Raw genomic sequence first — 25174 nt, 5'->3', positions numbered from 1 at the left:
TTTGGTCTTTGCTTGTTAATCCATGTTCATCTGTGTTCTTGCTTAGGGGAGCAAGTTCTTTCTCTCGGTCGCCGGGTTCATCTTCAATCTTCTAAAGGTTAGCAACTTCATCTTCTAATCTTTCATTGCTAATAATGTAGATCGTTTCATGCTTCAATAATAAGCATAGAAATATTTAAATATGTGATTTTTAATTAGGAATAATAATGGTGGATTTTATTTTTATTTATATATCATTTCTACGTAACCTTAAACATTTATTGTTTTCTAGATCTTTGTTAGCAACATTATTTCTTGATAAGAGTTAATAATCGTTAAAAAAATTATGTGCGAAATGTTTAAGCTTACTTCGCATGCATATATATATATATATATATATATATATATATATATATATATATATATTGATGATTTATTTTTTATATGTTTCTCTAATATATATTATTGCATGATATATTTATATGGGGGTTCTATATTTATTGTGATGTTTTTTAGATTTTTTAGTTACGACTAATGGCGGCGGACTTCCCCAGCCACTGGAATCAGGTTTTCACCCCGGCGATCTTCCATTCGCGCCCTTGCTAGATAGGGCCGTTCCGCGTCACCTAGATCCATCAATAGTATAGAATATTTTAAGTTTTACGTGCTAATATAATTTTTGCATATATACATTCATTCATATCATGATTGTTGCATATATCACAGACTATAAAACTGGTCAAGTGGCTGGAAGCAGCACCATGGCTGCTCGAGGTGTGGGACATCTTCGAGACGACGACAAGTGAGGTCGTGAATGATGAAGGATGCGAGTTATGGACGTGGAGTCTCACCTTCGACATCCCCATTAGGTACAATAATGAGTCTCCCGGTTGGTGGCCTAATCTGAGACTATAGGTTCTACCGTATATATACGAATGTTCTTTCTTTTTCTTCCCCGAAATTTCACTCATCGCCACCGCCACGCCGCGCTTCTTCAATCCTCTAGGCCGACCGTGCCCACCACCCGCCCCCTCTTCCTCGTCTGCGGCCACGCTCACCACCCGCGTCGTGCGCCTGTCTCGATCCGGCGCGGGCGACCTCGTCTCGATCCGGCTAGCCTCGCCCTCGCTGCTGCCACCAGGTATTCGACCTCGATTGCCTCACCTCATCCCTTCCTGCTGTGTGAAACCGAGCGCTGAACATACAGCACAAGTATATATATACATTGCACATATCCGAGTGGCGCTCCAGACAACTACAATTTTTTCTTAACATACTTTAATAAATTTTGATATGTATTTTGGTATGTAGACTTTAGTGATATGCATTTTGGTATATAAAAAATATTGATTTCAGTGATATATATAGGGAAATTCTTATGAATATATGAATTTTGGTGTATGAATTCATATATTGACTCTAGTGATATGAATTTTTATATATTAACTTTAGTGAGAATAGATGGCTAGACATCTCCCTGAACCGATTGTCCCGGGTTGAGGCTATTATATTACTTGGGGATTCGAACCAAGTTTGCCGTATGTACCGTTCAATCATCCTAGCATAGTAAGCAACGATATATGTTTTAATACATTAATAAGTCTTAAATACGCTTGTACACAAAATATTTTTCTGATATGTATATATATGTGTTTCTTTAATGTACCGTAGGTAATTGACCCAATCATTTGGCTTTAAGAGACTTTCATATTTCGGGGTTGAGGGAGTGGATGTTGAGAGCTTTGATGTAGATAATGGTCGATTGGCCTAATCTTGAATTGGCCTTTCTATCGCCGCTAGGAGGGGTACAGGTGTTGTATAAATCTCAGAGGTAGGAGTAAAGGCACCTGAGAAGAAAGTTGCAATTATATATGTTGTCAAATCATGTTTGAATAAGCTTGCGAATATTAGGTACACCCTGCCTATACTATCCTCCATGACGATACAAGCAATAGATGTAGGCTCATATCACGATGTTGTGGGCTTCTATGCAAGGATTGCTCGAACCAACCGAAATGATGTGGTAAAGTCAAAGTTGAACTCATAGTTATTCTACGAAAGCTTTGATGAGGCGGCTCGTATCATGATGAGGCAGATCAGATTTGTTGTTATTCGAAAGCTTTGTTCTCATATCCATTTTTTGTGCCAACAATTACAGGTTAAGGACTATGACTTAATGTGGGGGGTACGACCCCGGATACCCACGTCAGACTACATGGGCTACGCCCTCAGAGTGGCCCAGCCCACAAGACGAAGCCTTGCGGAGCACGACGCGCCCCGCAAGACACCGGGAAGATATCCTGAAGATACTACGAGATCTGTTAGGATACGTATGATCCCATAATTCCTATAATCTGTTATAACTTTTCGATTATTTCCGAGGCAACCGTTGTGTTCCATCGCATGGGTGAAAGAGACGTTCACAGTGCCATGATCGCAGGTCTTGCATTCAATGGGATGGGTAAGGATGCTCTGGAGTCTTTCTGCCAGATGAAGCGTGATGGTTTTCAGCCCACCTCGGTAACCTACATTGCTGTTCTGACTGCATGCAGCCACTCGAGTCTGCTTAATGAAGGTCGTCTGCACTTCAACGAGATGAGATCGTTGCACAAATTACACCCTCAGGTTGAGCATTATGGCTGCATGATAGATTTGCTTGCTCGCAGTGGGCTCTTGGATGAAGCTATGCATCTTGTTCAGACCATGCCAATGCAACCAAATGCCGTCATATGGGGCTCCATCTTGAGTGCTTGCAGAGTCCACAAAAACATTGACCTAGCCCGACATGCTGCGGAGCATCTTCTGAAGTTAGCGCCTGAGGAGGATGCTGTCTATGTCCAGTTGTATAACATATACATAGACTCTAGACAATGGGTAGATGCAAAAAGAATAAGGATGTTGATGGAAGAACAGGGAGTTAAGAAGACGGCAGGGTACAGCTAGATTACTGTGGCTGGGCAGGTACACAAGTTTGTTGTCAATGACCAATCGCATCCTCTGACATTAGAGATCATCAAGATGATGGAGGAAACTGCACGCAGGCTGAAGTCTGTGGGTTATTCTCCAGCTACGTCAAGGATAGCAGTGGACGTTGACGAGGAAGAGAAAGAACAGGCACTTTTAGCACACAGTGAGAAGATAGCCATTGCTTTTGGTCTCATTAGCCTTCCACCGAACTTACCGATTCATATCACGAAGAACCTGAGAGTCTGTGAGGACTGCCACTCTGCAATCAAGTTAATCTCTCAGCTTTGGAACCGGGAAATCATTGTTAGAGATCGGAGTAGGTTCCACCATTTCCGAGATGGAGCATGTTCTTGCAATGATTTTTGGTGATTACCACTCTGCAAGCTCCTAGTCTTGTTCCAGAGGACAGAATACAATCACAAGAATAACAAGTGCTTCATCTCACAATTCTGCTTCCAGTTTCAAATTTATAAATGCCTAAGGTACTGTTTCTTCATGCCATCTATCCATTTCAAATTGTAAGTTGTTTTTGCTTCTTTAGAAACTTAGTTTTTACTATACAACTAGATGTACGCTATGCCTAGATACATAGTAAAAAAGACTTACAATTTGGAATGGAGAGAGCAATAAATGAAAGGAGCTTGTGAATCTTCTCGTAACACAAAGTTTTCTTGTGTGCACGCAAACACACTCCATTCGTGGCCGTCGGTGGGTTTCACGGTGATGGAACTGAATGTCTGAATCCATGTGATTTGATTCTTCAGTATGACACCATGCCAAGCACAGCAGTTTTGGGACAGTGATAAAAAGGCCACAGCCCACAAACCGAAGGCTGACCGGGGTAAATACAGACAATGGGCTGTCTAAACTGGTTAACGAGCCGGCCCAGTCAATATGGACATCGGCTCTCTCTCCTTCCTCTCTGTGATGTTTCCAGATCATCAGGGGTGAATTGGTTTGGGTTATGGATGCTCCATGTTCCTTGGAATTGTTTAGTGGAGGCGATCAGGGAGTGGACCGGATTAGGTAGCCCACCAGCAGTGGGGGAAACAGTAATTGCTTGGGCTTTTGGACCACTGTTTATTGAGGGGGTGTTTAGATGCTTTTGGAATGCCAAAACTTTTGCTCCTAATCTTTTGCTGCAAAACTTTTGCCATTCAAACTTTTGGCATTTGGTGTTTAGATGCATAGCAAAACTTTAGCCATGCAGACACAGCACGCGCTCCCAAGACTTTTTTTGCCCAATTTTGGGCCTCTTGGGTCCCAAATGCCAAAAGTTTTGCAGCCCAAGTTTTACTGTTTTTGCCTATGATGTTTAGATTCATTTTGCCAAAAGATGGGATAAAACAGCAAAAGTTTTGGCCAAAATAGGAAACTAAACAGGCCCTGAAATTGGATAACTGACGAGATTCAACCTGATATGTTGATGTAGGTTGCTAGCTACTCGATATCAACTTTAATGATTCATATTGTCAGAATAATTGTGGGTTTCTAGCACCATATCTTCCTTATCCATTGGCTGGCTGATTGGCTTTAGCAAACTATCTATGAACACAACCTTGTGGTGTTCATTTGAAATTGCTAATTCTTTCCTGAGATTGTACTTTGTGTACATTTCTTGTAGGTATTTCATTGCTTGGGTGTCTTGTAGATTATGGCATTCAAAAGAAAACACATTTTGTAAATTGTAAATTTGGTAGGTTGATAGCATACATACGTGAAAATACAAAAAAGAAACAACGATGGGGTCTAGTATTTTATATTATATATAATTCAGCGATTTATTGCATTTAAGACAATGTAACAAATTGCATGCTGATTGAGGAACAAACTAGTTTCAGAAATGAATAATAACTTAATAAGTGTTCAATTCGCTGGTAGATTGAATAGTGAAGCGGCAAACAGCAGACTAGTTTTTAGGCCACAATGTCCTAAATGTAAGTTTTGTTTTGTTGTTTCAGGAAGCCACTATTGATATAAAGTTTCCCAGAAGACGCTTGCTCGTTCAATTTACATGCAATGCATGTGGTGAAAGGACAAAGCTCTTGATAAACAGAGTAACCTATGAACGAGGGACAATTTTTCTTCAGGTAAACTTTGTCCCATGTCTTTATTTATGTGCAAATGCAATCTCCAAATCTACTGCTTTGCTCATTTTGGAGCTGTATGAGACAAGCCCACATTCGTATGATTGACATTTCCTTACACATGCTGTAAATTCATGTTCTAACATACACTACACAAACAGTGTGCAGGGTGCCAGGTGTGTTAAGATCATTTAGGATCTCTAGCAGTAGATCTAGGAGGGAAACACTTGGATTCGTAATAACACATGCACATGTAAACCTAAAACACTACACCGAGAGGGAGATAGGGGAGAGGTGTTGGTGTTGAACCTGAGTCCTCGGAGGGAGTCGTGGTTGAGCTGGAGCCGGCCATCTCAGGTTCGGTGATGAAGGTCTACGCACGGGCAGCGACGGGCGGAGTAGAGGTGGCACAGACGTCGATGCAGTGCAGACGGACGGCGTAGTAGTGGCGACGGCGAAGTCAGTGGAGCTTCCCGTCGCTGGCTGCGCGCCCTCTCGGATCGGTCTAGGGTTTGTCGGCGGGGTTTGCGGCTCACGGTGAACCTCGTACCTCGAGCCGCCGGCCCCCACCTCTATATATAGCGCAGTGCGACGGGGGCCCACCAACCATGTAGGGTTGGGCACCCCCGATCAGGGCGCGTGACCAAGGCCCAATAGGCCGTTGGGCTTATTGGCTAGAAGATCAATCTAACATTCTCCCCCTTGATCTCACTATTACTTTTATATTTAAACTTTAAACTTCAATCCTTTTATCCTTACTCATTTCTTCACAAATGATGCATAGAGCATGTTTCATCGTCACGGTCAATCGCCGATAGATTTAACAGCTACAATGCACGTCTCTGATCTGAAATAGTTACTTTAACTTTTGGGCCCTTTATAGTTCAGGAATCATAGGTTTTCCCTTAAACCCATGTCGGCTACATGTTCTCTGAACACGTTGGGTGGTAAGTCTTTTGTAAGCAGATCCGCGAGCATCTTTTCGGTACTTATATGCTCAAGACTTATCATTTGATCCCGGACTTTATCCTTCACAACATAATACTTTATGTCAATGTGTTTGGCAGCACCACTTGACCTATTGTTGTGAGCATACTGTACTGCTGGATTATTATCGCAGTATAACTTCAGTGGTCTATTGATGTCGTCAACCACCTTCAAACCGGGTATGAACTTCTTTAGCCAGTTGACCTGCCCCGTTGCCTCATAACACGCTACAAACTCGGCATACATTGTGGACGATGTAGTGACGGTTTGCTTTGAGCTTTTCCATGAAATAGCTCCCCTTGCGAGAGTGAACACATATCCAGACGTGGATTTTCTATTATCTCCCGCATAATCAGAATCTGAATATCCCACTATATGGAGTGAATCAGATCTTCTATACGTCATTATGAGGCATTTCGATCCTTGCAAATAACGCAAGACTTTCTTTACCAATTTCCAGTGTTCTATTCCAGGATTGCTCTGGAATCTGTCAAGTAATCCGGTAACAAATGCCAAGTCAGGGCGCGTACACACTTGAGCATATTGCAAGCTTCTGATAGCTAAAGCATATGGAACCACTTTCATTTGATCGATCTCATATTGGTTCCTAGAGCATTAAAAATCCCCATATCTGTCGCCCTTGACTATAGGAGCAGGTGAGGGACTATATTTGTTCATACTAAATTTCTTTAAGACTTTTTCTATATATGCTTTCTGTGACAGTCCTAATACCCCTTTACTTCTATCTCGGTGAATCTCGATCCCTAGAACGAACGAAGCTTCACCAAGATCTTTCATATCAAATTTTGAGGACAAAAACTTCTTTATTTCCAGTAGTAGACTGACATCACTACTAGCAAGTAAGATATCATCCACATACAGGACAAGGAAGATAAACTTCCCATTCTTAAACTTTGTGTAGACACAATTGTCCTCAACATTATCTTTAAACCCAAAATTCTTTATTGTCTGATCAAACTTCAAGTACCACTGTCTTGAAGCTTGTTTTAATCCATAAATGGATTTCTTTAGGTGGCATCCCAAACGTTCTTTTCCTTCCATGACAAAACCTTTCGGTTGTGCCATGTAAACATTTTCTTCTAAGTCTCCGTTGAGAAATGCCGTCTTTATATTCATCTGATGTAATTCTAAATCGTAATGTGCCACTAATGCCATTATGATTATGAAGGAATCCTTACATGAGACCGGAGAAAATGTCTCATTTTAATCAATCACTTCTCTTTGTGTAAAGCCTTTTGCCACAAGTCGGGCTTTATATCTCTCTATATTCCCTTGAGAGTCAAGTTTTGTTTTATAGACCCATTTATAGCCTACTATTTTGGCTCCTTTAGAAATTATCTCCAAATCCCAAACTTTATTTGTATTCATTGATCTCATTTCATCTTCCATGGCCTCAAGCCACTTTGATGAATGATCACTTTTCATGCCTTCTTCAAATGAGGTGGGATCATCCTCCATTTGAAATTCCTCAGTGTTGTACACTTCATAATCAGCAGGAATAGCTGATTTTCTAACTCTTTGAGACCTTCTAGGGGCCTCCTCATTTAGCACATTTTCTGTTTGAGGCTATTGTTGCTCCCCCTCATGTGTGGCAATAGGTTCTATAGGATCCTGAGGAACAGGTTCCTCATCATCATTCATTGTTGCCACAGGCAGGATAACAACATGTGCTGGCACCACAGTATCTTGTACTGTCGGTGCAGCAACAGCAGGTAGTGAGAAAAATGGCTCATGAATTATTGGAGTGGGTGCATACATCCGCTTCTCTTCAAGGTCAATTTCTCGAGCTACCATGCTCCCCCTAATCATTTCATCCTCTAGGAAGACAGCGTGTCTCGTTTCCACAAACTTTGTATGTCTATTAGGACAGTAGAAACAAAAACCTTTTGACTTTTCTGGGTAGCCAATGAAATGGCAACTCACTGTTTTGGGATCTAGCTTCCCAATGTTTGGGTTAAAAACTTTAGCCTCAGCAGGGCTCCCCCACACACGCAAGTGGTTAAGTGAGGGTACTCTTCCTGTCCACAACTCATACGGTGTTTTGGGCACCGACTTACTTGGTACTCTATTGAGAATATGAATGGCGGTTTTTAACGCCTCCATCCACAGACTCATCGGTAAAGTGGAGTAACTTATCATACTACACACTATATCCATCAGGGTACGGTTACGCCTTTCAGCTACTCCATTCTGTTAAGGTTCGCTCGGTGTTGAATACTGGGCAACTATACCATTCTCCTGTAAGAACCTTGCAAAAGGTCCAGGAACTTGTCCATATGGGGTATGCCGACCGTAGTACTCTCCCCCATGGTCAAACCTGACTATCTTAATCTTTAAATCATGCTGATTTTCAATTTTTGCTTTAAATATTTTGAATTTATCCAACACTTCTGTTCTTTCTTTAATTGGATAAATGTAGCCAAAACGAGAGTAATCGTCTGTGAATGTTATGAATAAATCATAACCATCCACACTTTTCACAGAAAAAGGACCACATATATCTGTGTGAATAATCTATAGAATTTCTGTGCTTTGTTTGGCATCTTTCTTAATTTTCTTTACATACTTTCCTTTTATGCAATCTCTACATTGTTCTAAATCTGAGAGCTCTAATGGAGGAAGAATATCATTCTTAACTAGTCTTTCTATTCTCCCCCTCGAAATATGGCCTAAATGACAGTGCCATAATTTCAACAACGCATCGTGAGCTCTCTTTCGTTTTCTGTTTACATTGTTCGATGAGGATACATTCTCATTCACATCACATACGGAATTCACATTTTCACGAAGTGATAACAAATAAAGCTCGTCTTGTCGGAAGGCAAGACCAATACATCTATTATTAAACAATATATGACATTTGCCATTTCCAAAATGGCAATCATAACCATCATGGTCTAACTTTGATACACTAATCAAGTTTCTTTGTAAAGAAGGTACATAAAGAACATCTCTAAAAAAAAGTATGAAGCCATCAGCAAGCTCTAGCGGAAAATCACCAACGGCCTCAACATCTGCTTGTACTCCATTTGCGACTTTAATGAAACTTCGCTTCTTTGCAAAGTTCTCATCGAACGGAATCCATGTAATGAATTAGCAACATGAATAGTTGCACCTGAATTAATCCACCAAGTAGATTTTGAAAACTTTACATATAAGGATTCATTTACGAACGTAATAATGTTCTCACCTTTATTTTTCATTATCATCTTTAGGAAATCAGGACAATTCTTCTTATAATGTCCCGTCTTCTTATAGTAGAGACACTGATCTTTATCCACTAGGAATTGTTTGTTCTGAGACTGTTGCATGGGACCATTTCCAGATGACTTGGAGGAAGAGCTGTTATTATAGTTCTTTTTCTTATCTTTTAGGTAGTTGACAGTACCACCTTGTGAAACTTTTATTCTTTCCTCCTCCTGCACACATATGGCTATGAGCTTTTCTAAATCCCATTTTTTAGGCTGTATGTTGTAATTAACAACAAAGGTGTTAAATTCTTTGGGCAAAGAAGCAAAAATCAAATAAATAAGAAACTCATCCTTGAGTGCCAAATCTATTGGTTTGAGCTTAGATGCTAGATTACTCATTCTTAGTATGTTCTCTCTAATGCCACTGCCGCCACCAGAGTACCTTTTTGTAACCAGCTGCTTGATCAGCTAGGTTGCATATGTCTTTGAAGAGCCAGTGAACTGACTCTTTATTCTTTCTAGGTACTCTGTGATCGTGTCACAGTCTAGAATTGAGCCCACTATTGCAGGCTCAATTGTATTCTTTATCACAGCCAAACATTTCTTATTGGTTGTGACCTACTTTCTGTTTTCAAGGTCAAAAGACATTTTTACGGGAGCAAAGTCCCGCTCTCTGTTCTGCCATGTAGCATTAGTCTCATCTGTCTTCCTCACCGGTGCCACAGGTTCTTTAGGACACGGTGTGGTGACAACCCAGTCCACCTCAGCAAGGATGAAAGCCAGGTCTATCTTTTTCTTCCACTCAATATAGTTATCACCTTTTAGAGTAGGGATCTCTTTGATACAACTCATCAAGTTGTATCCTCCTGAAAATATAATTCAAATAGTGTGAGAACACAAATAATAACAATAACAATTGCATGCCTTAGTTCAATGTTGGTCAAAATTAAAACATGCAATTATTCTCTACACTAATTCTACATCACCGTTGGGCAGAAATAGAATTAATGTAAGACAAAAACATTATAATATTGCCATTAATCAACGTTGGTCAGAATAACAACAATATTATAATCAATTTAAAACATATTCATTTTCAAAATTAAATTCTCCTGTTGGTTTGAATTTAATAATGAAAATTACATCTTTAAATACGCAGCGGAAACATTAACATTCAATAATCATTTTTCTATTTTCCAGAAGCAACTTTACTATTTACTGAACAAAAATTATCGTTGGATAAATTTTGTACAGAAAATTATCATGAAAATTCAATTCAAATTCATCAAATTGTTTTCTGGAAAATAAGAAAATTAAAAAACTGTGACTGTACTATTTGTTTGGCCATTTCGGCCCGATCCAGCAGCAGTGCGCGCGGCCCAGAGCCAAAAAGCCCATTTCCCGCGGACGCGCGCGGCGCCTCCCCCGCGCCCAGGCTGCAACCTGGGCCTGGGCCGGGAATCCGGCCGAGCAGCATCGCCCGCCTGGGCTCTATTCGGCCTAGAGCGACGCTCACCGTCAATCTGAATCCGACGGCCAGGCATCGATCTTGGAGGATCAAAACCCCCCCGATCGTGGCTTCCCTCAACCCTAGCCTCATTCTTTGCCTCCCCTTCTCTCTCATTCGACCAGCACCGCTCGTAGAACAGCCACAGCAGCAGCCGTCCGCGGTGGCCAAGGGAGAAGAAGAGCGGCTCCGCCCAACGCCCTCTCGCCGGCGTGCGTGCTCGCCCTAGGCTGAGCACACCGTCGTCGAGGGGCCGCATGGTGGTGCCCTGTTGCCATGACCGCGGGTGCAGTGCGGATCTCGGCTCTATCCCGCGCGCAGAGGCGGCGCGGTCCCCTTCCCGCACCATGGCGGTGACGACGGCGGGGAGAGGACCCGGGTAGGATCCCTTCCCCTCCATCCTTTCTCTGTTCATGCTAGGGTTAGGGTTTTGATTTGATTTTGTATTCTTTTCCGATTTGAAATCGGTTCTCTTTCTTTCCTTTTCCCGAGCTCTCTAGAGTTAGGGTTAGGTTTTCTTCATTCGAACCTTCATCTTTTCTCAGATCCGAAGGGGTCGAGGTTAGGGTTCAACCGAACCCTATGTCGGCCGAAGCCCCTAATGACCGTCCCCTTTCTGTTAGGGTTAGGTTTTCTCTTTCTTGATCCGATTCAAAATCGGACCAACTTCTTTGGATTTCTTTCAATTGTTTTTCTCTAATCTAGATCCACGTACTAGATAGGCTAGCTCTGATACCATTGTTAAGATCATTTAGGATCTCTAGCAGTAGATCTAGGAGGGAAACACTTGGATTCGTAATAACACATGCACATGTAAACCTAGAACACTACACCGAGAGGGAGATAGGGGAGAGGTGTTGGTGTTGAACCTGAGCCCTCAGAGGGAGTCGTGGTTGAGCTGGAGCCGGCATCTCAGGTTCGGTGATGAAGGTCTGCGCATGGGCAGCGACGGGCGGAGTAGAGGTGGCACAGACGTCGATGCAGTGCAGACGGATGGTATAGCAGTGGCGACGGCGAAGTCAGTGGAGCTTCCCGTCGCTGGCTGCGCGCCCTCTCAGATCGGTCTAGGGTTTGTCGGTGGGGTTTGCGGCTCATGGTGAACCTCGTACCTCGAGCCACCGGCCCCCACCTCTATATATAGCGCAGTGCGACGGGGGCCCACCAACCATGTAGGGTTGGGCGCCCCCGATCAGGGCGCGTGACTAAGGCCCAATAGGCCGTTGCGCTTATTGGCTGAGAGATCAATCTAACAAGGTGTACCACAAGTTTGTTGATAATCTTGGTCTAGTTGTTGAATATGATCTACGAGAAGAAAATGAGCTACAAGGAGAAAATGTGGTGAACCCCAATTCTGAAGATTGATCTGTTGTGAGAAGCAGTGTCTATGCAAACGCCCTGTAGTCTGTAGGTTTTGACATCATTGATTGTTTATATAAAATGACATTTTAAAGTTGCTGCATATACTCATCTGAATACAACGGGGCCTATATGTACTTTACAATGTGATATGGTTCTATGAAGGAAACAAAGGATCATAATACCGGAGTACTCAGCAGTTTCAAACATATTAATATCAAAACAGTACATTTTTGGAAGATTATTCTAGCACTAGTGATATGGTACTAATATATGATATGCACACTACTTTGGCATCATTGTTTGCCTGCATCATTGAGATTTTGACCGACTGGGGCATCTTTTTCTTCTTCGTCATCTCTTTCTCGTCCTCTTTTGTCACAGGCTCCACATTTTCACCTTCGCTATCCTTGGCATCACCCTTCTTTCCCTTGAGGAACTGAATAAGGCCGTCAAGTACTCGAGTGCGATATCGGTGTCGTCATTCCTCATAAGACGGACTCCAACCATGAGACCCAAATACAACACCTATATCTCGGTTTGGGTTCGGCACAGTGAAAAAAAGTCGCCACACAAAAGTGAGCCTCTCCATCCGACCGCAAACGCACAAGCCCCAAATCCGCCGGAGGTCGCCGCCTCATCCGTCCAGGACCGCGCCAAGGATCCTCGTCGTCGTCTCCGGCCTCCACGCCTCCACGCGCGCTCCTCCTCCAACACCGGCGGCGGGCGCGGGCGAGCTCCGCCCCGGCACGGAGGACCCCGGATCCCCGCTCCCCGACGGCCGCACCCCGCTCCCCACCTCGCCGCGCGCTCCTCCTCCAACACCGGTGGCGGGCGCGGGCGAGCTCCGCCCCCGCCCCGAGCTCGGCCACGGCGCGGGCGAGCTCCGCATGCTCCGCCTCGGCCACGACGCGGGCGAGCTCGAGCGAGCTCCGCCTCGGCCACGGCGCGGGCGAGCTCGGGCGAGCTCCGCCTCGGCCACGGCGCGGGCGAGCTCCGCCTCGGCCACGGCGCGGGCGAGCTCCGCCTCGGCCACGGCGCGGGCGAGCTCGGGCGAGCTCCGCCTCGGCCACGGCGATTTGCGTAGCGAGAGAGAGGGGACGCTTTTTTGCCTGGCGTTCAGGGCAGCAGGCAAAATGCATCGGGTGTATGCGTCCGTCGTTGGAGGATGTTTTCGGAAGGCAAAGAATTGTGCCGGACGCAAAAATGGGTCTGGGTCTCGTCATTGGAGACAGTCTAAGGGGGATCGTCCAGTAGAAGATTAATCTCTTCCTGCATTCTCAGATTTAGCCTTGGATGTTGCGGCCTGACTCCTGAGCCATCTCATATCGTGGCTTACGGGAAATAATACCCTGGATGAACACATAATATAGATCATTATCTTTCAGTGTGGGCATATTAACTTTCAGGCTGCTAGCTGAATCACATCACACGAGATTAAAAATCCCAGTTCCCAGTTTACCTTGAGAACACTCACAGGTCACACCATATTTTATAATCATAATATATGTGAGTCTTGTACATGGCAAGCATGGAACTGAATCGACACAGTTTACAGCCTTGCAAAGTATGACAGTGGTTCATCACATATTCTCTCCATACCAAATTGTAAGTCGTTCTGGCCTTTTTAGTTACATAGTTTTTGTTACGTATGTAGACATAAATAGGTATGTTGAAAAGGTAAGATTTACAATTTAAAACAGAGTATATTTCATTTTGAAAAAAATAAGAGCTATCTGCAATGATCAAACCAGATCAACTAAAATATGCGATGCGAAGTATTACTATTCGTAGGATCCCGATGTCATTCTCCAAAGCCTGACATAACTTGTTTGTAAGAAGTTTAACGAATGAAGTCAGAAAAGCACCAGCAGTTTTTTTTTTTTTAGGGGAAGCACCTACAGTTTAATGACTCTGTTTCGAACGACTTATTATTGGGCTGCTTTGCTTGTAAGCTAAGTAGTACACGCGTAGCTTCTGTGGGTTTATTTTATTTCCCGGTGCTTCTTGCAAATGAATTAGGAATGGGCTTTTTCAGGAAGCCCGTGGGGGAGCTTTTCCGGCCTCTCATTCCCATGCCCGTCCGTCTCCCCGGCTCCGCCGCCTCCGCCACCGCGCGTCTCCCTCGCCTCCGTTCGCCCCCGCTCGTCTCCTTCGGCTCCGTTGGGCGGCCGGCGGCCGGCAGCTGTCGGCCCACCGCCCGAGCACCTCCCCGCCGGAGCTCTGGAGGCCTCCGCCCGAGTACCTCCCCTCCCGAGCGCCTCCGCCTCCGGAGCGCTCCGCCCCTCCCCAGCGAGAGCATCCTTCGCCCAAGGTTGCAGGCTGCAGCCTCCAGGCCTCTGCGGTGACGAAGGAGAAGGGTGAATGCTGCCAAACGGTAGACTTTTGCAGGCTTCTACTTATTCAAAAAGCTTACTTCTTACAGTAGCTCCTAAGGTTTAAGCCGTTCCATAAAACTATCTATCAAGCCACTGCGCACGCATTTCTTTGCTAAGGTCGATCGCTTTGCTATACAGCTAGACAGACACATCAGTCCCCTACTTTCAGGAAGCAGAAATAGACATATAGACTCACCCACCCATCAAATCAGTGATTCCTCAGATCCCTGATTCAAAGACAACCCAATTGCCCCATCAGTGACCCTGTGGCACATATATATTCAATCAGCCAGGCCGGCCTTTAGCTGGTGCCTGGTGGGGTGTTGCGCCGAACAACTGGCTGCAAACAGTGGTTGTGCTTCAGGCAAAGAAATAAGCATAGAGAATGGAGCACTAGACCTTTGCCTATGGCATTGGCAGTGAACGATCAGCTCTAGCTATTTCCTATACCGTGCTCCACGTAGCGATCGCGAACTCTAGCCCCAGCTTCTGGGTCTTCAATTCGAATGAAGATCTTGGCAGCTGCGGCAACAGCCAAAACCAACAGGTGCGGGGACTGAGATGTCTTCTTGGATTTCATTTGATCAAAGCCTCTAAAGTGTAATCTGTTTGGTGTATATGGAAAATCTATCAACTTTGAATCTTGTGTGAGAAAAAACGTGAGATTTTTCATCGAGCTGTACCATTGTGCATTGTATCATGGTTTGACAGTGATGTTCTGATGGATGAGAATTGGGAAATACCAACTCACTACATCTAAATTACATTCTCCTTAGGTGGATTGGGGAATTGTTGTGCTTAGTACTGATCAATTTTGATGTTTTAAGCTTAATGACTTGAATATGATAACAACTTATGGTGACAATAAATGAATTTCAATTCAACAACTTGTTAAAAGCTGTGAGGAAGCCCTTCACAGATAACCCATAGTTTTGGTTTCAGACTGAATGTTCATTGAATGGTGAGTCTTTTTTTAGTCTGAAGTATGGCCTTCTGGCAAAGTGTAGAAATTTAAAGCTGCCCTTGTATGCTAACTTGCATGTATATCAAGGTGTAGTGATGATGGCTGTCGGGTTCATAAACCCGGGGTCCCTCGGGGACCGGCTTCCACGCCAGGGCTCGGCCCAGGAAAACGGCCTTTCTTTCTTCTGGACCGGCCCGAGGGTCTAAACTCAACAGACCGAAGCACTCGCTTCAGGCCCAGGCCGCCTTCGGCTCATCTCTCCGACCGGAGCACTAGCTCAGGCTAGCTCCGAACGGCCTCTCCGATCGGAGCGCTAGCGTCAGGCCCCGGCTGCCTCCGCACGGCCTCCACTCGGAAAGCCTGACCCGAGGAACACCTCCGACTCCGAGCCCGTGTCTTCAACCGGGATTCATAGAAAAACACCACCATCACTATTCTCCGACTGGCGCGCCAGAACCGACTGGGGACCATCCGACCGAGGACGTCCGCTCGGAAAGAACCAGAAGGCGTGCGGAGAAAGGAAAGGCATGGCTCACAAGTCAACACCACTGTACCAGGAACCATACCCTGCACGAAACAGTGCTCTGCAGCCACCCTGACACAAAGTATTGTAGGGGCCGCTAGAAACTCCCATATGGTAAGCCCCCCGCGTGTCTCTGGATATCGATCGCAGTATGGGCTCCAGGATTGGCCATACCGAGTGAACATAGCACGGCTCCTCACATGCCACTAGGCATCAAGAAGTATTTTGCAGGTACCGGCGTCATCCTTCCTGAAGAAGATAGCTCGACCTCCCGTGCACATCTAACATCCTATAGCGACATCGACAGTATTAGGGGGCGTCAACCATTATCCAGTTTACATCACCGTAGGCAGCAAGACTTAGAAATATTTGTACTCTCCCCCTCTCACCTGTAAAGCCATCCTCTTTATCTATAAAAGGGGATGCGCTCCCTCCTAGGGGGGTCGCATTCTTCAAGCTCAGACTTACTAGATCGACATCAACACTCCCAACCGCAGGACCACCTAGTTCCGACCGCGACCCTTCCGGTCGGAGCCGACCGAACCTCTTGTACACCCCCTTCTTCCTCCTTCTCGTTTGTACCCCCACTACAGACTTTGAGCACCTAGGCTCGGGAATAAAGTCATCGACCGACCCCGACTGGATGTAGGGCACGTTGCCTGAACCAGTATAAATCTTATGTCATTGAGTGCTAGGCCACCTCCGATCATAACGTACATCAAAACTATAAATATTTACTAGTTGGTCACTTTCTGCACCGACAGTTGGCGCCGTCCGTGGGGAAGACGTTGTACGTTCAACACCTTTTTGTCATCGGATGGCCCATTTTTCCGCCACTCCCGCCGTGGCGGGCTCGGGCGATATGATTCGTTTCGGCTCGCTGGAGTTCCCCGCAGTCTCGCTCGCCGGGATGCGGTTTCCACCCGCCTTCGAGCCATTCCAGGCCTTCCGCTTCGGAAGCCTAGACTTCGTCGCCGACCGGCTCGGCGTACTCCACCTCCGCGAGGAGGCTCGTGACCCGGCACCCGTCGGAGGGACGTCCTCCATCGACTCCGGGACGCGCGACTTCGATGGCGCGGCATCTGCGCTTCATTCCGAGCAAACTCTCTGCTCAAACCCCGCTGTAAGTAATATGCGTACTACTACTCGCTCCTTATTTCCTATCTCTCACCAATCACCCGGAGGGAATGAACCGCCCACGCCACAAACGCCATATGATCGGTTCCCCTACGGCCTCGCGTCCTCCGCGGACGCATACGCTCGGGGGCTCCGAAGGATACCGGCACCATCCCCCCTCACGTCCGAGTTCGTGGGAGTGGCGGGTTGCATTCCTACCATTTCCCACAAACTCCCGGATGGTGATGGCGAGAGTGACGGTTGCAGCATCGGTGACGTGGTGCCCCGCCACTGTCCATCCCGGGAATGCGCTATGGCGGACGCTCCGGGACGACCGTCGGTTGTCGCGTAGTCTGTGCAAACTCACACCCCTCCGGACCCGCGTGCGGGAGCCCTCGCGTCCGCGCAAGCACACGCCGAGGAATTACGACAATGACGGCAGAATCAGCAGCCGCTTGCACCGGTGCCATCGGGACAGCACGTTGCGCCCCACGCGCCCGGCCCGGCGGGTGGCGTCTAGGGTCGCGCTCGTCAGGTTCAGCACGACATCGCTAACGAGGGGAACGATATCCCACAATTCGCCCGGGCCGGCCAGAATATCGCTGCTGCAGCAATGCTTCTCCGCGGTGTTCCCGAGCCCGTCGACCCTCAGGAGCAGGCAATCTACCAGAACCTCCGGGTTCTAGTAGAGGCCGCCGCTGTCCAATAGGCGGAAAGCTCCGCATCGCGACTCCGACCCTCGCCCTCTCTCCCCACCGGGGGGACGGGGACGCACCAGCCGGATCAATCCGTTCGCTCGCTGCCATAGCCGGCAGGGTTGGCTCGGGGAGTGGCAGCCGCGCCACGGTCCAACTAGGCGCCTGCTCTACACTGACCGCACCAGGACGCTCGTAGCGTCGCTAGCAACCATCGTCAAGCCCGACATGGTAACGACGTCCGCCATACGGCAGCAGGCGACACGGACCCTAGCCGAATCATCGAGGGAAGCGGAGAAACGCGCCCCAGGCGCGATCGCCGGCCAGATGACTGGAGCCCCAGTCCTAAGGGCCCGGGGCCACGGGCCTTCAGCCGGCGCATCCGGAGAGCGCCGTTTCCGCAGCGTTTCCAGCCTCCCACCAACATCACCAAATACACCGGGGAGACAAACCCAGGCATTTGGCTTGAAGACTTCCGGCTCGCCTGTCGAGCCGGAGGAGTGGATGATGACTTTTTCATCATCCAATATCTTCCCATTTGCGTAGGGGAGCATGTTCGGGCATGGCTCGAATTCCTTCCATACGACAATATCTGCGACTGGACAGACCTCAAGAGGGTCTTTGTCGGGAATTTCCAGGGGACGTATGTCCGCCCGGGAAACTCCTAGGACCTCAAGAGCTACCAGCAGGAGCCCAGCGAATCCCTGCAGGATTACATCCGTAGGTTTTCCCAACGTTGTAACTCCCTCCCTGATGTTGTCGACGCAGACGTCATCAGCGCTTTCCTCTCTGGGACAAACTACGAGTCCCTGATCCACAAGCTTGGCTACCTAAAACCCTGCACCACCCGCGATCTGCTCGACGTCGCCACCAACCACACCTCTAGCGAGGAGGCAGTCGGAGCAGTCTTCAGCGGAGGCCGAGACAAAGGCAAGCCCAAGCGCGCGGATCAAGATGAGGGCCCCTCCATGCAGAGGGAAAAAAGAACAGAAAGGATCACCGCCAACCGGCTAACTTCGCATTGGCCCCCGCGATAGATTATGCGGGCACTCAGCCCTAGCAAGACCCTCCGGGCCACTTTCACGAGCTCATGGAGAGCCCGTGCACCAACCACAACTATCCCATCAACCATCTCTACAAGGACTGCCAGCTCCTCAAGCGTCTGCTGAGGTAGGCCGGCAGGCCAAAGGAGGAAGAAGACGGGGAAGCAGCAACCGAAGAAGGGGCCACAGCGGGCGAGGATCCAGACGACTGAGGTGATCCGACCTGAAGCCTACCGACTGAAGAACGACGATGACGCTCTCTCCAAGGACCTTGGAACAGCTATGTCTTTTCTTGTTTTCCTAAGTTTCAGTCTTACCTTTACTTAGCGAACGCTCCTATAAGAGCACCCTGACCCGAACACTTTTTGGCTCAGGGCGATCGGGGGCTCCACTGGGGGGCTCTACTACCCCTTCGTTGTTGTTTTTACCTTAAGTACTCTTTTGCTTTTGTATGAAGAAACTCCCTCCTACCTGAATAAAAGGGTAGTCCGTTCCTTTGTTTTACCTTACCTAGCTTTGCTTTGAAACATTCCGACTGATCGCACCCCGCCTTTTCCTATGGCTACGACCGGCCGAGCCTCGCGGGCCACACCCCGGGCTCGCAAAGTTGTGACCTACGGAACAAACGGGCAGGTACAAGATAGAAAGAAATTTAAAACAAAATTATGCTAAGGGAAAGCTAAGGAACGAAAGGGAACAAGCTTCCCCGAACGGAGCGACTCCATCACAAGAACAAAAGCCAATTGCAGTCATTAAAACACACCACGAAACATCTTACACAGGGGTCCCCCCCGAACTTAAAACTTCCTACATTTACTAAACTACTATTATTTTTACATGCTACTGGGCTAGCCCGGTGACATCCGACGACGGTGCAACCGACGAAGGCTCGAGCTGCTCACTTCCCGATGACACGGCATCTGGCTCGGCCAAGACCAGGGCGACATTCACCTCCAATCCGACATCACGCTTCGGGTTCGCAAAAGGATCCATAAGTCCTCCCCCTCGCTCACTCTCCCTCTCACTTAGGAACCGCCGCAGCGTACAGGCACTCTTGGTGAGAAAGAAGAAGGAAGAAAGAGCGAGGAATCTCCGCCAGAAGAGACCACCAGACCTCCCTGAGTCGATCGAGTCACCCAGGAGAGATCAACCGGCCTCCTAAGTCGATCGATTCACTCAGGATAAGCACCTGAGATACAGGTAGGAAGCGAAGGGGCGCCCCATGTGGGCCATGCTGACTCCGTCTCGAATGATGAGCACGGGTCCCGGTCAGACATTTCTGACTGAAGCTCTCCGAACCTCGTCTCTCAGGACATCAAGGTGAGCATGTGTTCTTTAAAATACAAAATTGTTCACACAAGGGCTAACCCACGATTAACGAACGCAGGTCTCGGACGGGCGTTTCCGACTAGAGCCCTTCGAACCCAGTCGCTCCAGTCTTCAAGGTAAAACACCATTAAAGCCCCTCTATTTCATTACAAATCATTCATACATCTCTACGCGCATTCATCTCATACGCCTGAACCCCCCGGACGGTTAGGGCATGAACCGCCCGGGGGCTCGGGAACTAAGCATCGCACGTGCAGCGAAATACACCAAAACGCTCCATGTTGCGCCACGAAGCGGTGGCTTGCCTCATTCAATATGAGCAACCAAACAGAGCTAGGGGAGAAAACCGTAGATGAGCACCATGCGGCCTTTGCCCGATCTGGCAAACCGGGTCATCTCAACCTTCTCGTTCGATCCTGAACCTCTCGCTAGACCCATAGAATCTCCATCGAGGGGAGGCCGTCAGGCCACCTGGGTCGGCCTCCGGAACGACCTAGGCATCTGCCGGGTTACAGGTAAAGGAGTAGTGGAATGCCACAAGAGGGCTATGCCGACCCCGTCATGAACGACGGACCCGAATTCCACTCGATCACACCCGTTAGCGAGCTCACCGAGCTAGTCTTCGAGCCCGAACGATCGGGACAGGCGACGAAACTCAGCCCCTTCAGTTGTGAGGAACCGGATGGGGTAGCGCAAAAACGACTCATAGCCCCCACGAAGGCCCGACAAGGCTCGGGGGTTTAAATGCCATGGGACCGCGACTTCGAACTCGCGTCGACGGGATAGGCGACATCCGGCTACGGCTTGGGACCGTGACTCCTTAATTCGCATCGACAGGATAGGCGACATCCGGCTACGGCTTGGGACCGCGACTCCTTAACTCGCGTCGACAGGATCGGTGACATCCAGCTACGGCTCCTAGGACCGCGACTCCTAAACTCGTGTAACGGCTTCCTGAATTAACCAAAACTAACTCTCTCGGTCCACGGCGAGCACCGACGCCTAGGACTGCCCGCGACTCCACCTTACCCGATCCCACGGCGCACACCGGCACCAAAGATCGAACTCTGTTGCATCCAAGACTAAGCTGCCTCCGTCCACGACACGCACCGACGCCAGGGTTTGTTTCAAAAAACTAAAAACTTCCTCGCCCGATCCCCGGCGCGCACCGACGCCGGGATCAATAAGTTCTGTCTCAATCCAATCTCCGCGCTTAAAAACACCTCGGCTGCACAACGACGCCATGGTTAAACAAAATTCCGTTTCAAACTAAAAAAACATGCATACACGCCTGCTGAGACAGCACCCCCAACCAGTTCGGCCCGAACCGCCTGGGGCTCGGGGGCTACACCCGCGGGTGCGCTCGCGCGTACCCGCCGGCAAGACAAAAATCTCCCGGACGATTCTGCCCGAATCACCCGAGGGCTCGGGGGCTCCTGTCGGGTTCATAAACCTGGAGTCCCTCGGGGGCCGGCTTCCACGCCAGGGCTCGACCCAGGAAAATGGCCTTTCTTTCTTCTGGAGTGGCCCGAGGGTCTAAACTCAACAGATCGGAGCACTCGCTTCAGGCCCAGGCCGCCTTCGGCCCATCTCTCCGACCGGAGCACTAGCTCAGGCTCAGGCCAGCTCCGAACGCCCTCTCCGATCGGAGCGCTAGCGTCAGGCCTCGGCTGCCTCCGCATGGCCTCCACTCGGAAAGCCTGACCTGAGGAACGCCTCCGACTCCGAGCCCGTGTCTCCAACCGGGATTCATAGAAAAACACCGTCATCACTATTCTCCGACTGGTGCACCAGAACGACTGGGGACCATCCGACCGGGGACGCCCGCTCGGAAAGAACCAGAAGGTGTGCGGAGAAAGGCAAGGCATGGCTCACAAGTCAACACCACTGTACCAGGGACCATACCCTGCATGAAACAGTGCTCTGCAGCCACCATGACACAAAGTATTGTAAGGGCCGCTAGAAACTCCCATATGGTAAGCCCCCCGCATGCCTCTGGATATCGATCGCGGTATGGGCTCCAGGATTTGCCATACCGAGTGAACATAGCACGGCTCCTCACATGCCACTAGGCATCAAGAAGTATTTTGCAGGTACCGGCGTCATCCTTTCTGAAGAAGATAGCTCGACTTCCCGTGCACATCTGATATCCTACAGCGACATCGACAGTATTAGGGGGCGTCAACCATTATCCAGTTTACATCACCGTAGGCAGCAAGACTTAGAAATATTTGTACTCTCCCCCTCTCACCTGTAAAGTCATACCCTTCATCTATAAAAGGAGATGCGCTCCCTCCTTGGGGGATCGACTTCTTCAAGCTCAGACTCACTAGATCGACATCAACACTCCCAACCGCAGGACTACCTAGTTCCGACTGCGACCCTTCCGGTCGGAGCCGACCGAACCTCTTGTACACCCTCTTCTTCCCCCTTTTCGTTTGTACCCCTACTACAGACTTTGAGCACCTGGGCTTAGGAATAAAGTCACCGACCGACCCCGACTGGGCGTAGGGCACGTTGCCTGAACCAGTATAAATCCTGTGTCATTGAGTGCTAGGCCACCTCCGATCATAACGTACAGCAAAACTATAAATATTTACTAGTCGGTCACTTTCTGCACCGACAATGGCGGTTACAATCTGTCCTTCAAATCTTCAGTAGAGAATGTGAGCGTACCAAATTCTACTCTTTACCTAGATGAAATTCTACTCTTTACGTAGATGACATTAACAAGTGGTGCTTAGATAAAGATAGCGATATTCTAGTTTTGATTTTATTTTATGACCCTAATCAAACTTATTCTGAAGTTCCTGTACACTAGCTCATCTGATTTTGATTAGGTGACAATGGCGTCAAAGTGTTTTGGACCAGGTTGAGATGACACTCTGCTTCACAAAAACAGTCTCCCCGGTTTGTCTGCAGTGGGGAGCTCACTGCAGACTGATGGAACTCGGAGAGATGCTTGCTGCTTGGATGCTTCCCTCTTCACCAACTTAAGAATCCCACAAATTTGCATGGTGACCTCACCCTGCAAGTTGCACATACCAGTGAGGGATAGCAGAGCCCCAAGCATCACCACTGTCTCCGCTGGATCCATCAGTGTTCAGTGAGACTATTTGTGGTTATGGCAGTGTGGGATGTCGTTTCTTTGAACCATATGATCACTGGGTTCATTCGAGACGGTATCAGCAATCGAGCTCTTGTAGTTTACAAGTGGATGGTTGCTTCAGGCTTCAGAGAGACCCCTCATACCTTCTCTGCAATTCTCGGTGCGTGCAACAGCTGCGAGGGACTGCAACTGCATGGCTGGATACTGGCCTTGGGCCTGTGCTCCAACCCATTTGTCAGGTCTGCGTTGGTCAATCTGTATATGCACGTTGAAATGCCTTGTGCTGCCCTCTTGCTGTACAATGAGATGCTATTGCAGAGCACAGTCATGTCCAATGTGGTTCTGGGTGGTTTGTGCAACCTGAAGTTGGCCGAGGACCTCCTTTGGTCCTTGCTAGACATGAGACGCCGTGGTTTGGAGTTGAATGGTCTTTCCTACTGTTACGCGATGAAAGTATGCTATCAAGATGAAGAATGGCTGGAACAAGGCAGGCAGCTTCATGGAGTGGTTCTCAAGGCAGGGTGGGTTCCGTCAAATATTTTCCTGTCAAACTCGCTTGTGGATCTTTACTCAGCAACCGGAGACTTAGTGGATGCTAAGAATTCACTGGATGCTATCCCTTCCGAGGATGTCATCTCATGGAACTCAATTGTTTCTGTTTGTGCAAGCAAAGGACGTATAAAGGAAGCAACTGATTACTTGAGACAGATGCTTTGGCATGGCAAGATGCCCTCAGTCCGCTCCTTTGTTGGGCTCTTTGCTTCGTCTGGTCAGACTGGAGACCTTCGAGTTGGGGCGCAGATGCATGGTATTGCTCTTAAGCTTGGATTCAGTTGGAGTAGTGCGCGTGTGCAAACTGCACTCATTGACATGTATGGAAAGTGCTGCTCTTTTGATTGTTCCTTGGCAGTCTTTAATGAAATCCCAAGCCTTGCACTGGAGTGCTGTAATTCAACAATTACATCATCAATTCGCAGCAAGGTTTTTCACTCCGTATTGGAGGTCTTGTACTGTATGACTGTAGAGGGAGTTATGCCTGATAACGTGACTCTCTCTGCAACCCTGAAGGCCGTATCTTTGTCAGCTTCGCCAAGTTTAATCAGTTGCCAGATGCTGCATTCCTGGGTCTTCAAGCTGGGCTTTGAAACATACATGGCTGTGTGCTCCTCCTTGATCAGCGCATATGCTCGAGCTGGTCAGGTGAACAGTTCCCACCTGATATTCGAAAGCTTGCGGGATCCAAACGTTGTTTGCTTCACTTCAATGATATCTACATGCGCTCGATACGGAGATGGCACAAAAGGAGTGGAGCTGTTCAATGAGATGGTTTCCAGGGGCCTCAAGCCTGACGACGTCACCTTCCTGTGCGCAATCGCAGTGTGTGGCCAGGCAGGATTGATCGAAGAAGGCAGGCTGGTGATTGAGCTCATGAGAGCGACCCGCGAGCCGGGTCCTGACGAGAGGCACTTCGCTTGCATGGTTAACCTTCTCGGCCGAGACGGTTTTGTGGAGGAGGCAATGAGGATGATGGAACACTCGCCGCTACGGCACTACACCAACGCGTGGAGCTCGCTCATTCAGAGCTGCAAGTCACATGGTGAAAATGCGCTGGGAAAGAGAGCTGCACATATGCTGATAGATGTGGGCCGAAAGGACGCAGCCACCAACTTGCAGGTATTGAAATACTTTTATGAGATTGGGGACGGCGAAAATGCCTCGAGGATTAAAGCCATGGCAAGTGGGCAACAAGCGAAGGAGAGCGGTCACAGCTCGGTTGAGACAGGAACCTCACCAGCTGGTTTCATTCGTCTTATCGTCTTTTCAGACACTGTTCTCACAGGAAGGTGCCGTTGAATGTCTGCACTTTGCTTTGCAGCAACAGGATGATGATGGTGCCCGTGTATGTATGCAAGTGCAAATGT

The 25174-nt window shown here is 48.1% G+C and overlaps 1 protein-coding gene and 1 pseudogene across 1 annotated transcript; both read left to right on the top strand.

Moving 5' to 3' along the window:
* Positions 1 to 2409: 2409 nt before the first annotated feature.
* On the top strand, positions 2410 to 2922 carry LOC136524626 (pentatricopeptide repeat-containing protein At3g29230-like). Its single transcript, XM_066517915.1, has one exon. It carries the CDS (start codon positions 2410 to 2412, stop codon positions 2920 to 2922), a length of 513 nt encoding a protein of 170 aa, XP_066374012.1.
* An 8755-nt stretch (positions 2923 to 11677) lies between these two features.
* LOC136524625 (pentatricopeptide repeat-containing protein At3g20730-like) lies at positions 11678 to 25106 on the top strand (annotated as a pseudogene).
* Positions 25107 to 25174: the final 68 nt, after the last annotated feature.

This window comes from Miscanthus floridulus, chromosome 18 (genome assembly GCF_019320115.1).
Source record: "Miscanthus floridulus cultivar M001 chromosome 18, ASM1932011v1, whole genome shotgun sequence".
Taxonomy (NCBI): Eukaryota; Viridiplantae; Streptophyta; class Magnoliopsida; order Poales; family Poaceae; genus Miscanthus; species Miscanthus floridulus.
Note: the sequence above shows the minus strand (reverse complement) of the source record. Positions and strands in the feature narration are given on the sequence as shown.